The sequence below is a fragment of the Berghia stephanieae genome, chromosome 12 (assembly GCF_034508935.2).
Source record: "Berghia stephanieae isolate SIO BIC M18660-M18661 chromosome 12, UCSD_Bste_1.3, whole genome shotgun sequence".
NCBI lineage: Eukaryota > Metazoa > Mollusca > Gastropoda > Nudibranchia > Aeolidiidae > Berghia > Berghia stephanieae.
Window position 1 is genome coordinate 16,699,924 of NC_088371.1, and position 15,000 is coordinate 16,714,923.

The window sequence follows — 15,000 nt, forward strand, 5'->3', positions numbered from 1 at the left end:
TATTATTACTATCATCATCATTATTATTATTATTATTATTATCATCAACATCATCATCATTATTATCATCATCATCAATATTATTAGTAATCACTGAAAGGGATCGGTTTTTATTTCTTGTATGCTTTGGATTTAGAGTGTAAGCACTGTATGTTGATTGATTTACCCGAGAGCCATACTATAAGACAATAGTAAAAAAACAAAAAACAACAAACATTCATGTCAACAGCAGGCCAGGCATAACAACAAGAGGTCACATGACCATTAGGTGGAAGCATCAATTATCACCTCTCAAAGATTAACTTACTTAGACAGTGTTAGAGAAAAAACATTAAAGAAAAACAATATAATTATAATATATATATTAATATATATATATATATATATATATATATATATATATATATATATATATCATTACAATTTGATTTCAAAACTGACGCTAGCTACTCTATCTTTATCACCTTAACCAGCTGTGTCCAAAAATAAAAATCTGATCCGATTATCGATTTGAGGCAGTTTTGCTTCCCATCGTTACGACTGCTCTCTTCTTAGTCTTAGTGAAACTGTTTCGTTATCAATATGTTGTGGATGTATTCAGATAAATAATTGGAGACATAATTATTGCTTGATCGGGATGGAGTTAACGCGAAGCCAACTTGTACAGGTTTAAGGTCAGACTAACTTTTTAAGATTTCGATTTTATGTTATACAGCATATTGGGATTATGAAAATAATATTATCCACATGTGGTGGGATTGAAAATAATATTATCCACATGTGGTGGGATTTTTTTTTTTCTTTGGGGGGGGGGGGGGGGGGGGTTGTTTACCAACACAGTCATCTTTTTCTTCATACAACATCTTCAATTAAAAAAAGAAGAAAAAGCAAATGGAAAAGAGGATAAAACAAAGTAACTACAGAGAGTGGAGTGAAATGGGGGGGGGGGGGGGGGGGGGGGGGGGGGGGGAGGGGGTAGACAGTAAATAAAAACCATGGAATAATAGTAGTTTTTAACTTAAATCTTACTAGTAAATAAAAGAATTAATTGCGGAATTTATTTTCCACAATTTATTTTTGTTGAGAAGAAAATGGGATAGTCAAAAAAAGTTAATATTTACAATTGAAAGCGCCCAAGAAAAAGTAAGACAAGAGGGAACTGGTTTAAATAATCAGGTCTCAGGTGTAGATTCCAAGAGCACATTATCAGCGTTGAGATTACCTAAAAGTCTCATCCAGACACAAGCACATGATCCTACTAAGAGGAATACTCAAATGTTTACAAACCATTTAGCTCGGGATAGAGAAGGATGGAAACTGTTTGTCTGTGGCATATACCCTGATCCAGGGTGAAAAAGAAAATGATGATGATGATGATGATATATTCAAAACAAAAAATATCTATCAGTACACAGCAGAGAGATGGTTTACATAGTTTACATTGAAAAAATAAAAACAAAAATCACCTAAAACTAACATTGGGAAGATATGAAACAGCTGGTGTAATAGTAGAAGTCGATAAACTCTTCAAATGATGATATAAGAGAGGCACAAAGGAAGATAAGAGAGAGAGAGAGAGAGAGAGAGAGAGAGAGAGAGAGAGAGAGAGAGAGAAAGAGAGAGAAAGAGATAGAGAGACCCCCGACCAACCCCCCCCCCCCCCCCCTAAAACGCTCAATATTTTAAATGCTTCCGAGCAGCATGTTTTGTTTTTGTTAGTGTTTGTGTGTGTGTGTGTGTGTGTGTGTGTGTTTGTTTTGTTTGTGTGTGTGTGTATGTGTGTGTGCGTGCGTGCGGCCCGCGTGTGTTTGTTTGTCAATGTGTGGGCGCGCGCGCTTGTCATTAGATAAAGTAAGATGGTAAATTGCGTCAAACTAAATGATAAAGGTGTGCAGTCATGTTGACATGGTGACCCTTAATGTACTCTGTATTCAAACAGATAGCTGGCATGCGCTTGGCTAAGAACCTCTCAACATTGCCATCTGGAAGCATAACGGACCAACACACAAATCTCTGTGTAACCATGAACTTTTATAGTCTAGATAATACTAATACAGCTAAGTGAGAATTATTCATAAACGCGGATGGCAAGAAAACAAAAAAACAAACCAAAAAAAATAACAAAGACCCGAGTGACGTAAACTTCATTCTATTTATAGACTGAGTGCTTTGATGAAGGAGACCTATCCATACAGCCCATAAGAGCTATGGACAACAGCAATTGCTTGCTACCCATTGGATCGGACAACAGCCTATCGCAGCCCATAGAGCTTATCCTGATTTCTGCAGATAATAGCAACTGCTTGCTACCCTTTGGATCGGACAACCGTTTATCGCAATGTACTTTCCGTCAATAGAGGCTACCCAATCACTGCTGGATTGACGTGGGGATAAAGGGGAAAAATATCTCGATCGATCCCAGTCGCTTTGCGCGTGGAGCGAGTGCCCTATCAAATAAACTATCGAGATCCCCAAAGGAAAGGATACATTATGATATTATAACTCTACAAAATAGGAAAAACAAACATTATTGTATTGTGAGGAGTTTACATTTTTTATATGTTTGTTGTTGTTATTGGTGTTACAGTTGTCATAGATGGTATTATTATTATTATTATTATTATTATTATTATTGTCATCATCATCATTATCATCATCAATTACTATTTTGTAATAATAATAACAAAAACAATAATAATAATAATAATAATAATAATAATAATAATAATAATTAATAATAATAATGATGATAATAATAATAATAATAATAATAATAATAATAATAATAATAATAATAATAATAATAATAATAATAATAATAATAATAATAATAATAAATCATCATCATCAAGTACCTGCATCCTTGCAAATGCGCTATATAAAGAGTAAGATAGAAATGAAGAGTGACAGAGAGAAACAACGGAGAGGGATATCAAGAGAGAGGAATTGAGAAATAGATTCATTGACCATAAATTTTGTTTGCGGTTACCTGTGATCGTCATACAATTCAACAAGAAATACATAAATACACTTTAGGTTAATTGGATTATTTTCTTTTCAACCAATCTGTGTTGGATGTCGATCTACCTCAAGAAGGAGTTAGTCGGAATAATTCCGTTAAATCCTGATAAAGCTAACACCTCCGAACCAGAGAGATAAGTTGACTTTAAATGTAAGCAGGGTTGACCTTATCCATTATCAACGGAGCACACTTAGATGAAGAAAAGAACATTTTGGGCAAACAAAAGATGTTGACTTTAAGCTGAAGTCGACTTTAAGAGTGTTGATTTTATGAGGATTCCAGTGTAGTTGAATTAAATTTTATCTGAACATAGACATCAAGATATCAAAGTAATTTCTTGCCCTTTCATTTTTTGGCACTGTTGTTATTTTCTAAAAATCTTTTGTAACACTTTCATTAAACCTTACTTTCATTCTTCTTTTTCACATCACTATCTCTGTTCTTATTCTTGTCAGTTTTGTCTTTCACAACTTTACCAGCCTTTTCAAATTTGTTATAGGGAGAGGAAGATTGTTTGGAATTTTTTCCAGATCTTGAGCTCTTATTTTGTGAGCTGAAGGATTTTGATAATGAGGATGAGGTTAAACACGATGATTGACAATCCTCTTTTCGAACACTTGTATTGACAGATGAACTCACAGCTGATGCAGATGATGATGTTGTTGACGATGACAATGATGATATAGCCGAAGAGATGCCCTTTGTTTCCTTGTCACCACTATGAACTGAACTAGAATTAACACCTTTTTTGTCATTGATATTTTTCTTATCTTGTTTAGGCATCTTAGAATCTGAAGCAGTTGAAGAAGGCGGTGTCCCCATTGCCTCTTTTCCGGTTCCGCCACTGTTACTATTGATATTATTTTCACCGGAAAGACGTCTTTTTAAATGTCGGCTGTACTTTTTGTGTTTATAAAATACTTGTGCATCATCGTCTACGCTTGGGGAAGAGGTTATAGAAGCTGAAAAACTAGAAATATTTGAATTTGAATCGGAGTTGTTTGAATCTACAGATGCACATCTCTCAGACTCCTTGCCGGTTTTCATATCCCCAATAGACGGAGATTTGGTAGAACTTTTATTACTATCCTCACTTCTACGACCTGATGGTATAGGAGTGCCACTCGAGTCTCTAGGAAACTTGATGAAAGGAATGGGGCTACTATTGCTCAACGAGTTACTGCTATCAACTGCTGTAGTGACAGTTGTGGAACTTGTCAGTTTTGTTCGATCATCAAAACTACTATCTGGAATTGCAGAGGAGACGACAGGATCAGCAGGTCTCTTCTGAACTTCCAACTTTTTAGGAGTTAAAACTGTGAACATGGAAGATGTTGGGGAACTGGAAGTACTCGATTTGTGACGTTTTGTAGGTGGCAGGAAGGACAGAGGTGGTGATGATCTTTTCTGTGCGACTGGCGATGCCAATGGCTTAGCAGACGGTGATTTAGGCTCAACAGGACTTTTGGAGAAAGATCGGTTTGCACTGCTGTTCTCCAATTCATTTTCCAACAAGAGTGCGTGTTCAATTCGTGTCTGAATATCTAAAAACTGACTGACCTGAGGCATATCTGAGGATTGTCTCTCTTGTTTCCCACTGCCAGGACTTAACAATGATTCAGATTTGTTTCCAGGGCTCTTCATGGCTTCTGATGGCAAAACATGACCGTGCGCAGCCTGGAGATGCTCTGCTAAATAATGTGGAGAGGAGAAAAAGGTGCGACAGATTCCACAAACACTGGGAGTAAAGGTATTATGGGTATTCAGATGTTGTTCCAACTGTCCTGGTTCAGCGAAAGAACGATGACAGTCGTGGCACGAGAACGGCCCCGAACTCTGAACCATACTGTGTTGGCGGCAGTGGCGTTTGTATGAGCCAAAATCGTTGAGTTGGAAAGTCTGCCCGCATTCAGGGCATTCCAAAACCTTAGCATTTTCCATGTTTACAGGACTCCCTTCACCACTGCCCTGCTTGAAAATAATTTTCACATGCTCTTGTGCACGATTGTAAGCTGCGATCTGGTTGGAATTGAAGTCGTCCACTGAACAATTGTCAGGATTTTCAGTTTTTATTTGTCTGTCTAAAGGATATTGACTGTTATTTCTGTCTTCAGAATTCCCAAGTTTTGGTTCATCATAACCTACACCACCACCACCTTCAGAGATATTGTTATGACTCATTGCAGTTTTGGTAGCAGATATCGTTTGAACAATTGTATGCTCAACTTTTGGTTCAAAGCCATGTTGATTGCGGAAATGTTTCCTGAAGCCATAAGGGCTGCCATAGGTTTGTCTGCATAATTTACAGATGAGGTAAAGAATGTCATTCTGTGGATGGTTGCCAATGATGTTCTGAATAGGTTCGTGTCGAGAGACATGTTTGAGACTATCCTGATCATCGTTGTTAATGCTATTGGTGTTATTTGGTGCTGTAGTCAAAGGTGGAGCACCAGGTTGCTGCTGCTGCTGCTGTTGGGGTGGGGTTGGTGGTGCAGGGTGAGTAGATGGTTTCATAAGTGGCGGAGGTGGTCTTTGATGTTGTGGTGGTGGATATTGATAATCACCATTGGTGCTTTTGTTATCAGGAGTAGAAGACAAAGAGGATGGTGGGGGGCAATCTTCGGGATTTCGATGAGGTTGGTAAGCATGGGTGATTGGTAAGTCCAAGTCTGCTTTAGGGGCGTGGTTTGATTCCAAATATGGAGAGTCCCCAGGTCGATGATGATGAGATCTACCCTCTTGTGCTGGATTCTCACCACTGCTGCTGCTGTTCCTTCGGAGATGTGGAGGGACGGGGATAAAGGTATTTGGAGTGGAAGATTCACCTGGGTTTAGTGGAGTGGTATTATTGCTGCCTTGAGGTTGCTGGTAAGGAGAATAAGTATTGTGAGGATGAGAGCTGCTGCCGCTGTTGCTGCCACTAGGGTGAGTAGTGGGCGATTCGATATGCTTAAGGTGAGATGGATGGAATATTCCTTCGGGGTTTGAACCATGGCGGAGTTGCTGTGATCCATCATGGCTGTGCGGCTGTGGTACCACTGTTCCTGGAGAAGGAACTTTCATTGATGGAGGTGAAGTGTGATGGTGGTAGCTCTGATGCTGAAATTGTGGTTGCTTTTGGTAGGGAAGATTCCTTTCGACGTTGTTGTCTAAACTTTGAGCTGGATATGAAGCTTGCCCGCTGTTGTGGCCCTGAGGGTCTCTGTGAAGAAACAGTAAACACAATAAAATTCAAGCCTAGAAAAAAAAGTATTATGTTCTCATATTATGGGGCTGTTTTGAAATTGTTTTGAAGAGCTGTAAAATGGTTTAATTTATTTTTCAAAAGTTTCACTAGTTTCAGGTAGAAAAAATGTGGGAAATAGTAACCCCACCCCACAAAAAAAAAAGACAGAAAGAGAAAAAAAAATCATCTAAAATTTCCTTTATTTCCCTTCAGACTCAAGGCAAATTTTAATTATAGGTCTATCTGAAGAAAACATTAAGATAATTCAGGCGCCAACTGCAGTGAAGCACTGCAAAGAGAACAACAGGGTTTAAGTTTCTTGCTAAAGGAAAGAAGTGAGATGTGAAACTGAGGCTCATTGTGCCTTACCTATTCTGGCCATCTCACCCTCTCTCCTCCACTCGATTTTGAGACAATAATAAGCTAATCTTTTTAGTATCACGTTCTCAGTTCCTTGGCCATTTGTCAAAATTCAATTCAGAAAAACTTGTAAATTTTCTATGGCTTTTAATACAAAAATAATCTTTAACCAGAGCCCTATAAATATCAATATTAAAAGTAAGACAATAAAAAGGTTCCAAATCAGGACATAGCATAGATAAACAAACTTTATGTTACCCCCACCCCCCCCCCCCCCCCCCATAATAAAAACACAATAAAACAAACAACAAACCAACAAACAAAAAACATAATCATTCTGCAGCGCAGTATCTTTAGATATTGTCGCCTATATGATATGTATCCAATGAGGAAATATAGATAATCCATCAAACATACGTCTGATGTCAAGAGTTACCCATGTTGTCCAAAGTATAGACGACAGACATCTTGGATAAAAACCCTCCTTCTGATATGGCTATCTAACAATGAAATCGAAATACATTCACTGTGTATGCTGAAGAGGGACTGCACCTAAAAAAAACATTTGTGTAAATATCTTTCTGCCAATAGGCAGATACTCAACTACCCTTTCGTCAAATGTGGTGATATGTGTAAAGAGTTTTATCAAACGAGAGGGGGGGGGGGGGGGGGGGGAAGAGTCCTAGAGGCCAGAATTTTTCTATGATCGTCATCTACCTATTCCCCACATGCAGCATAGCTTAACTTTGCAACAGGACAAAACCGATGCCACAAGACCAGTTCATAACTAGAGCCTTTCATATAGCACAAGATCCACTGCTCAAAGCGCTTGACAATGGGTCCCTGGCCAACAGCAACACTTAACATGTAGGACAGAACATGATGCCTGTTAGGCGATATTACAGTTTTTTCGGACAGATGCAATGCTGTTAACGACCATGTACTCATTTTACACCTGAGTACCGTGAGAAAATGTGAGTAAAGAACCTTTTCCAAGGACTCAACTATGCACCGAGCGAGGCCTGAACCCAGGACTTTCCGATACCAAAGTGAGTATCATACCACTAGACCACATAGCCGCAGAACAATGAAATTAAATTGCAATTCTCTGTCTCTCTCTCTCCTTTGTGTGTGTGTGTGTGTCTGTGTATCATTACTTACAAGTCACTATGTGACATCCTTCTCTCTGGATAGGTAGCGTCAACAGGTTTAATCTTCTTGGAGCTGGGTTTGACTGACAGGTCAAGAGGTTGGGCATTATCCAATGGAGGAGAGGAAGATGAGGGAGCAGCTAAGGGAGTCGACTGAGGATTTCTATGACTAGACATTGGTTTGTGTAGGTCAACAGGTCGGAGGTCGACTGGACGGTCAGAGTCTGGTAGATAATTGTCGTCAGATGGTTTTCTGTGGTGAGCAAGATGATGGGGGGGATGAGGATACTGGGATGAGTTGAGATGGGATGGTCTTGATGGGTCTGTGAAGGAGGAAGAGCGTCTACGAAATGTCTCATCTTCATGATGATCTGAATTGGAGTAAGGATTTGAAGGTGTTACACCTGGAGATGAGGGATCTTGGTATAATCGCTGTGATACAACATAACTTGGAACGATTGCTTGAGGAGGGAATTGTTTCCCTCCACTGTTCGCTGGGAAGACTGGCTTTAGAGGTTCTTTTGTCGGATTATTAACCCCATTGCTGAAACTGTTTCGTCTAGTTGAAGCTGGATTTCCTTGGTGGTACGGATGGTAGTGATTGGGGTGGTGGTGGGATGGATGTACGTCTTGTCTTTGGATGTAGTGTTTAGGTTGACCTAGAGATGGCGGATAGGTTGATGATGCCGATGATAATGATGGTGAATGCTGTGGTGGGGCGTTACTGCCAGGGACTCTTTGTTGCGGATTATGAGGGTGCTGGTGATGGGAAGGAGATCTATTTCTGGAGGAGAAGGTCTCGACACAAACCTCACATGAGCAAGATGGGGTCGGAGTGTGTGAGACTGCAATATACCGAGGACTTGAAGAGTTGTGGTGGTGATGGAGAGGATGAGGATTGGAAGAGGCTGGGCTGGGACCGGGCCCTCCAGAATTTACATGATCTGCCATAACAAGAAGTGGTAAAGGTTTGCTCTCTGGGTTTTGGGCGTCTGGGTAACGTTTGTGGAGAAGTGAGGGTGGTGGGGATCCTGCTGATCTTTGCTGAGAGTGGTGGGTTGGGTGGTGAGTGGCATTGTGTGGTTGTGGTGGACCATGGTGCCCCTGATGCCCGGCTGAGGGATGATGGTGGGCTGTCAGCCCACCAGGGTAATTCCTATGATGTGGATGAGATGGATATGCTGTTGTGGATGAGCCTGGACTGGATCGAGGAATGCTGGGTAAAGATGACTGAGATGGGCCTGATGATGCAGATGAGGAGTGAGATGGTGCAGAATTGTAGTAAGGTGAGTGCTGCTGCTGTTGTGAATGATGGTGGGAGGAAACGGGATGATTTTGGTTCTGATGATAAGAAATAGGTGGAGGAATGACACCTTGTGGGCTCACAAGAGCTGGCATGCCTGGAAGTCTTTGTGGAGGCACATAATCCAATGGTGGGGGGCCTTGCCCCAATCTAGCCCGAACTTGAGATGAACATGATGATAATGTATTTTGTGGCAAACTTTGAGAAGGATATCCCATTCGTTGATGTTGCAGAGGACTCCTGCTTTCATTGTTGTGACTATTCTTGTCTGAACTCTTCGTTGATCGATTTGGACTTCCTAATCGAGGCCGGCCTCTTTTCCTCCCAGATAGCCCTGGCCGAGATGAATTACCACTGGGTCCACCAGATGGATATTGATCAGATTTACTTTGCTTACCCTGAGCTTTTTGGGACGGGCTGTTTGTTGAGTTGGAATTTCCTGCGGTGTTACGATTTGAGCTGTCTTGAGCTGATGCTGTTGAACCAGATTTATTTTGTTCCTGTCCTGGCGTTAAAAGTTTACTTATAACTTCAGTTTGGCTAATCACACGATCAACAATATCCTGAACACTTATGGTGCCATCTGGTCCGACTCTTCCACTGTTACCACTTCCATTAGCATCATCAAATTTCCTCCCTGATTTCTGATTGCTATTTTCCGAAGAAACTGTGGATTCTTTGATGAATTCAATATCAGGACTTTTTGAATTATCAGGCACAGACTTGTTTTCTTCTTTCTGTTTTCCATACATTTCATTTTCTTCCTCCCCATAGGTTCTGAAATTCTCCTCTAGAACTTTCTCAATGTGCTCTTTGAAACACATTGTATTTATTTTAACTCTGGTTGTCCCTTCGAATTTGTTGGGGTATCCTTTGGCAGGGGCAGAACTGGCTGAAGGTAAAGAAGAAGACGAAGCTGAGACATTTGGTAATGCTACTGCAGCAGAAGTAGATTTATTATTAGAAACGTTCACGATTTTGGAGTCTTTATTAAGGGATTGGTCTAAGACTTTGTCAATAAGGGTCTGTAACCTTACAGGACCTGCACTGGTGGCAGATGAGCCTTTTCCAGGAACAGACAATGTAGGAGGGTTGTTAGGTGTTGTGTTAGAGTTGGAGACTTCCCACGATAAAACGTTACTGCTTCCTCTGGATTGAAGTTCATTGGATTCAATCTGGGCCATTAGTCTATCCTGTAGAAAATCACTAAAAGTTTTCTTTTCAAGTTGGCGTTTATAACTTTCAAAATTGGTGTTTTTTGCTTGTGTTTTTCTCCCATTTGGAAATAGAACACCGGGTGGTGTGGAAAAGTCTTCATTATCCACATCAATGACATGAGGTGAATCTGTAGGTATTGGAGGCTGCTTGGAGGACTGGTTTGTTGTGTCATCCTTATCAGCACTTGATGATTTTTTATCTGTGGCAATATTTGACTTTTTCTCACTAGTATTGTTATTATTTCCACTATCATCTTCGTCATTATCACAGTCTATCACAAGAATTCCTTCATTGTCATTCATTCTATCGTTATCCTCTCCAATATTACTGAAGGATGAACCATTCTTAATTTTATCGACAGTATTATTTTTACACTTATTCTCCATATCCCTTACCAAATTGTCATCTTTCGAAGATAAAGAGTCCATTTGTTCAACTGAATTTTCTCCTTCCTTCTTTCTGTCATTCAAGTTCTCCTTATTATCTCTCTTATTTTCATCACAGTTATTCTTTTCATCATCATCAGGGACGTTTTTATCATTTATCACTTTATCATCATCATTCTTGTGCATAATGCCAGTAATGCTACTCAAGTTGACCTGGGGTCCTGTAGGAGGATCACTCCTTGCCGACAGACAATTCTCAATGAAGGAGTCTATGGCAGCCCTCACAGACATACGACCTAAATCTGTATCCGCACTATTAGACGAATTTCTGCCGCTTCCTATTTCACTACTTCCATCCCCGCTACCACAACTGTTCTCAGAACTTCCACACCCACCGCCTATTGAGCCAGACCCAACTCCAGGGCCAGAAAATATTTTTGCTGCTGGATATTTGGAGGAAAAATCTTTCACATCTTTCATATTAGGCCGTTTTCCAGCATTGCCCGGTGAACCTGATTTCAAACCACCTTCTCCATTATTGCCACTTCCATTGTCTCCTGATGATCTGCTGTTTTCAAGCTGTAACTCTCGACTATTCTGCAGCTGTGCTCGTCGCCAAGCTGCAACTGGAATAGACTTTTCTGTGCATCGTTCTCCATTTTGCCCTTCGGCTCCAGCTGCTGAGAGCTGCTGTCCCATGTCAAAATCTAACGATGGTGGTAGGTGGAGTCAATGACCACAACAATGATGGTTGTGGTGGTGGTGTGGCCAACACCAATGTATTCTCACACCTGTGAATATCAAAGTAATCTGTCAGTGACATTATTATCATTACTATTATCATCATCATCACCATTACTATTAATATTATCATTATTATTATCATCATCATCATCATTACTATTATTATTATTATTATTACTATTATTATTATACTTAGCATTAATATTGTCATTATCATTATCATTATCATATTTATAATTATCATTATTAATATTTCTATTAATATTACTATCATCATCATCATCATCATATCATCATCATCAAATTATTATTATTAATATATTATTTTATTATTATTACTATTATTATAAGGTAGGTGAGAATAAGATCTAATTTTAGATATTTACACTTGCAACACTTTAAATTAATGTCAGTATCACAGAAGAAAGAAGAGATGGGACACAACCATGGCCGACTGTAGTAGGGCTATGGACACATCACAAAAGGACAGTTAGATAGATTGAGAGGTGGATACCTAAAACCTTTATGGGTCATCTGCTACTTAAATTAAGCTGATCATGATATAATTTGTTTACAATGATAGATCCTTGCAGCCTTCCATCCCATGATTTGTCTATACCATCTGGCATGGAGAGGGATTGGAGCTAAAGAGGAATAGTTCATGTAATGGCTAGAGAAAAAAATAGAAATAAACAGGGAGTCACATAAAAACAGACAGACAGACAGGCAGATAGGTAGATAGATAGATAGATAGACAGATAGAGAGATGTAAACAGATGTTCGGAGAGAAAGAAAGTCAAACAGATAGACAGACAGATTGCTAGCTAGTAGACAGATATATTGATGGAGGGATGGATGGTGAGAGAGAGAGAGAGAGAGAGAGAGAGAGAGAGAGAGAGAGAGAGAGAGAGAGAGAGAGAGAAGATGAGCGGGAAGGAATGACATAGAAAGCACGTGTGTGTTGTGTGTGTGTGTGTGTGAGTGTATGAGAGAAAGAAGGAGGAATGGATGGTGGGAGAGAGAAAGAGAGAAAGAAAGAAAGAAAGAAAGAGAGAGAGAGAGAGAGAGAGAGAGTGAGTGAGAGAGAGAGAGAGAGAGAGAGAGAGAGAAGGAGAAGGAGAAGGAGAAGGAGGATGATTTAGTGAAAGAATGACAGAGAAGTATAATTTAAAGATAGGTCGAGTTTTTCTATCTGCCAACCTACCGACTATCTATCTCTTTATCTGGTAGTGTCGGTCTATCTGCCTTTTCTTATCTTATCTATCCATCCATCCATCTATTATATATATATATATATATATATATATATATATATATATATATATATATATATATATATATATATATATATATATATATATATATATATATACATTGCCCGCTAAACAAACAATGCTTAGAATCAAGTTTAATTTACCAAGCCACAGTCACAGAAACTAAAACAAACAAGCAAGAAAAATATGTAGGACTAACAGAAAATAATTTCAAAACAAGATACAACCTCCACACCTCAACATTTAGAAACACTAACAAAAAAACATCCACAAAACTCAGCGAACATATTTGGAAATTAAAAGACAACAAACTAGACCACAACATTTCATGGAAAATTTTATCTAAAGCAACAGGATACACACCAACATCAAAACAATGTAGCTTATGCCTGGAAGAGAAATATACTATAATCAAACACCCTCATGAAGCCACACTCAACACGAAAAGTGAGATGTACGGAACGTGTCCACATCGGCGTAAATTCTTGTTAATCAACTTTAAACCGGAACCACTTCAAGAAACAACAACAGTCAACAAAACAACTCAGTCCTGACGATGGCAAATTAAGCCTGAAACATTAATGTAGACTGTCTCAAACATTGTGGTAAATATATTTTTAAAAAATAATAATTCGCTCCATTACTACATGTCGAGCACTTTTCGTACCATATTTGTATCAAACACGATTCAGTCAAACTAATTCGGTCACAGGCAAAAGGACCCTTTCAACGGGACCCTGATCGCAGTCGAGCTTTGTGTGTGTGCTCGCTTGTATAAATAAATGGGTGTGTGTACAAATATGCTGATAATGTTTTACAATTTTGTGCGCTAGAGCTGTTTTGTTTTTAATATTTTTACGGCGCTTGCAACACATTTCGGTCACATCAGCGCCAGTAAAGAGGAAGAAAATGGGAAAGTAAAACATTCTAGAATTACAATTAATAAACCACCCAAGAAAAAGTACGACATGGGGGAATTAGTTTAAATAGGGAACAGATGTAGATTCCAAGAGCCCACTATCAGTGTACTTAGTTTGAGATTACCAAAATGTCTCACCCTGACACAAGCACAGGTTCCTACGGAGAGGAACACACTCAAATGTTTACAAATCATCATCTAGTCAGCTGATCCTGCGTAGGACGTTGCTTCCCGAACTTTCTTGCGAAACAGATTACGGTTTTCCGCCAGTCTACTTGCTTGAGTTGCTGTCATTCCCAGCCATTCACATATATCTTGTTCCCAGCTTCTTGTTGGTCTACCTCTTCCTCTCTTGCCGTCTACCCTTGTCTGCAGAATGTGCTTTTCTAATGATTCGTGGCGAGTCGTGTGGCCAAAATAGTTTAGTTTCAATTTCTTTACAGTTTGAAGAAGAATTGGTGATTTTATTCCGATCCTTCTCAGGACTTCTTTGTTTGTTTGTTTTTCAGTCCATGATATTCTGAGTATTTTTCTGTAGCATGCCATTTCAAAAGCTGTGATCTTTGTGCTCTCTGCTTTGCTGATAGTCCATGCTTCGCATCCATATGTTGCAGTTGGGAAAACAACACTTTTGAGGATTTTGATTTTTGTTTGAATGCACTGCCCTTTCCAGATATTATTCATCTTTTCTAGCTTTGATCTTGCCATTGATAGTCTCCTCCTGATCTCTGGGGCCGATTTCCCGTTGTACTCAATCCTGGCTCCAAGATATTCAAAATTCTTTACTCTTTCTATTTCTTCTCCATTGATTTTTATGATGGCATCTGTTTTGCATTTGTCAGTATTCATGATTTTGGTCTTCTTTATATTCAGCTTAAGGCCTTTGGTCTCGCTATGTTCCTTTACAGATGTTATTAGATTCTCTAGTCCCCCCGGTGTTGTGGACAATAGTGCAGTGTCGTCTGCGTACCTCAGATCTTTTATGGGTAGACCTTGCATTTTAGGTTCGTTGTAATTACTTCTCCTGACATCGTTTTCCACATCTCGCATTATACCTTCAGTGTAAATGCTGAACAAATGGGGTGATAGAATACATCCCTGTCTTACTCCTTTTGTAACTTTGAACCATTCTGTTGTTCCGCTTTCTAGTTGTACCGCTGATTGTTGGTTCTCATAGAGGGATCTTATCAGGTTTCTAATTCTAGGATCAAAGTTCATCTCCAGGAGAGTTTCCCATAGTTTCTCATGATTAACACAATCAAAAGCTTTCGAATAGTCTATAAAACAAGTGTGGAGGCCAGAATTTACTTCTCGATGCTTCTGAATAATTTGACGCAAATTGAATATGTGGTCTCTTGTCCCTCTGTTTTTTCTAAAACCTGCCTGGGTGTTACTGA

The 15,000-nt window shown here is 39.3% G+C and overlaps 1 protein-coding gene across 1 annotated transcript in view; it reads right to left on the reverse strand.

The window, feature by feature from the left end:
• Nucleotides 1–3,278: 3,278 nt before the first annotated feature.
• Nucleotides 3,279–15,000, reverse strand: part of LOC144958373 (uncharacterized) — a 14,865-nt gene continuing 3,143 nt past the window's right edge. Inside the window, exons 2-3 of the mRNA XM_078890345.1 lie at nt 7,770–11,457; nt 3,279–6,224 (exon numbers count right to left, since the gene is read on the reverse strand). Coding sequence (XP_078746471.1) covers nt 3,419–6,224; nt 7,770–11,365 — 6,402 coding nt within the window. The 5' untranslated portion in view covers nt 11,366–11,457 and the 3' untranslated portion in view covers nt 3,279–3,418. The remainder of the gene's footprint in view (nt 6,225–7,769; nt 11,458–15,000) is intronic.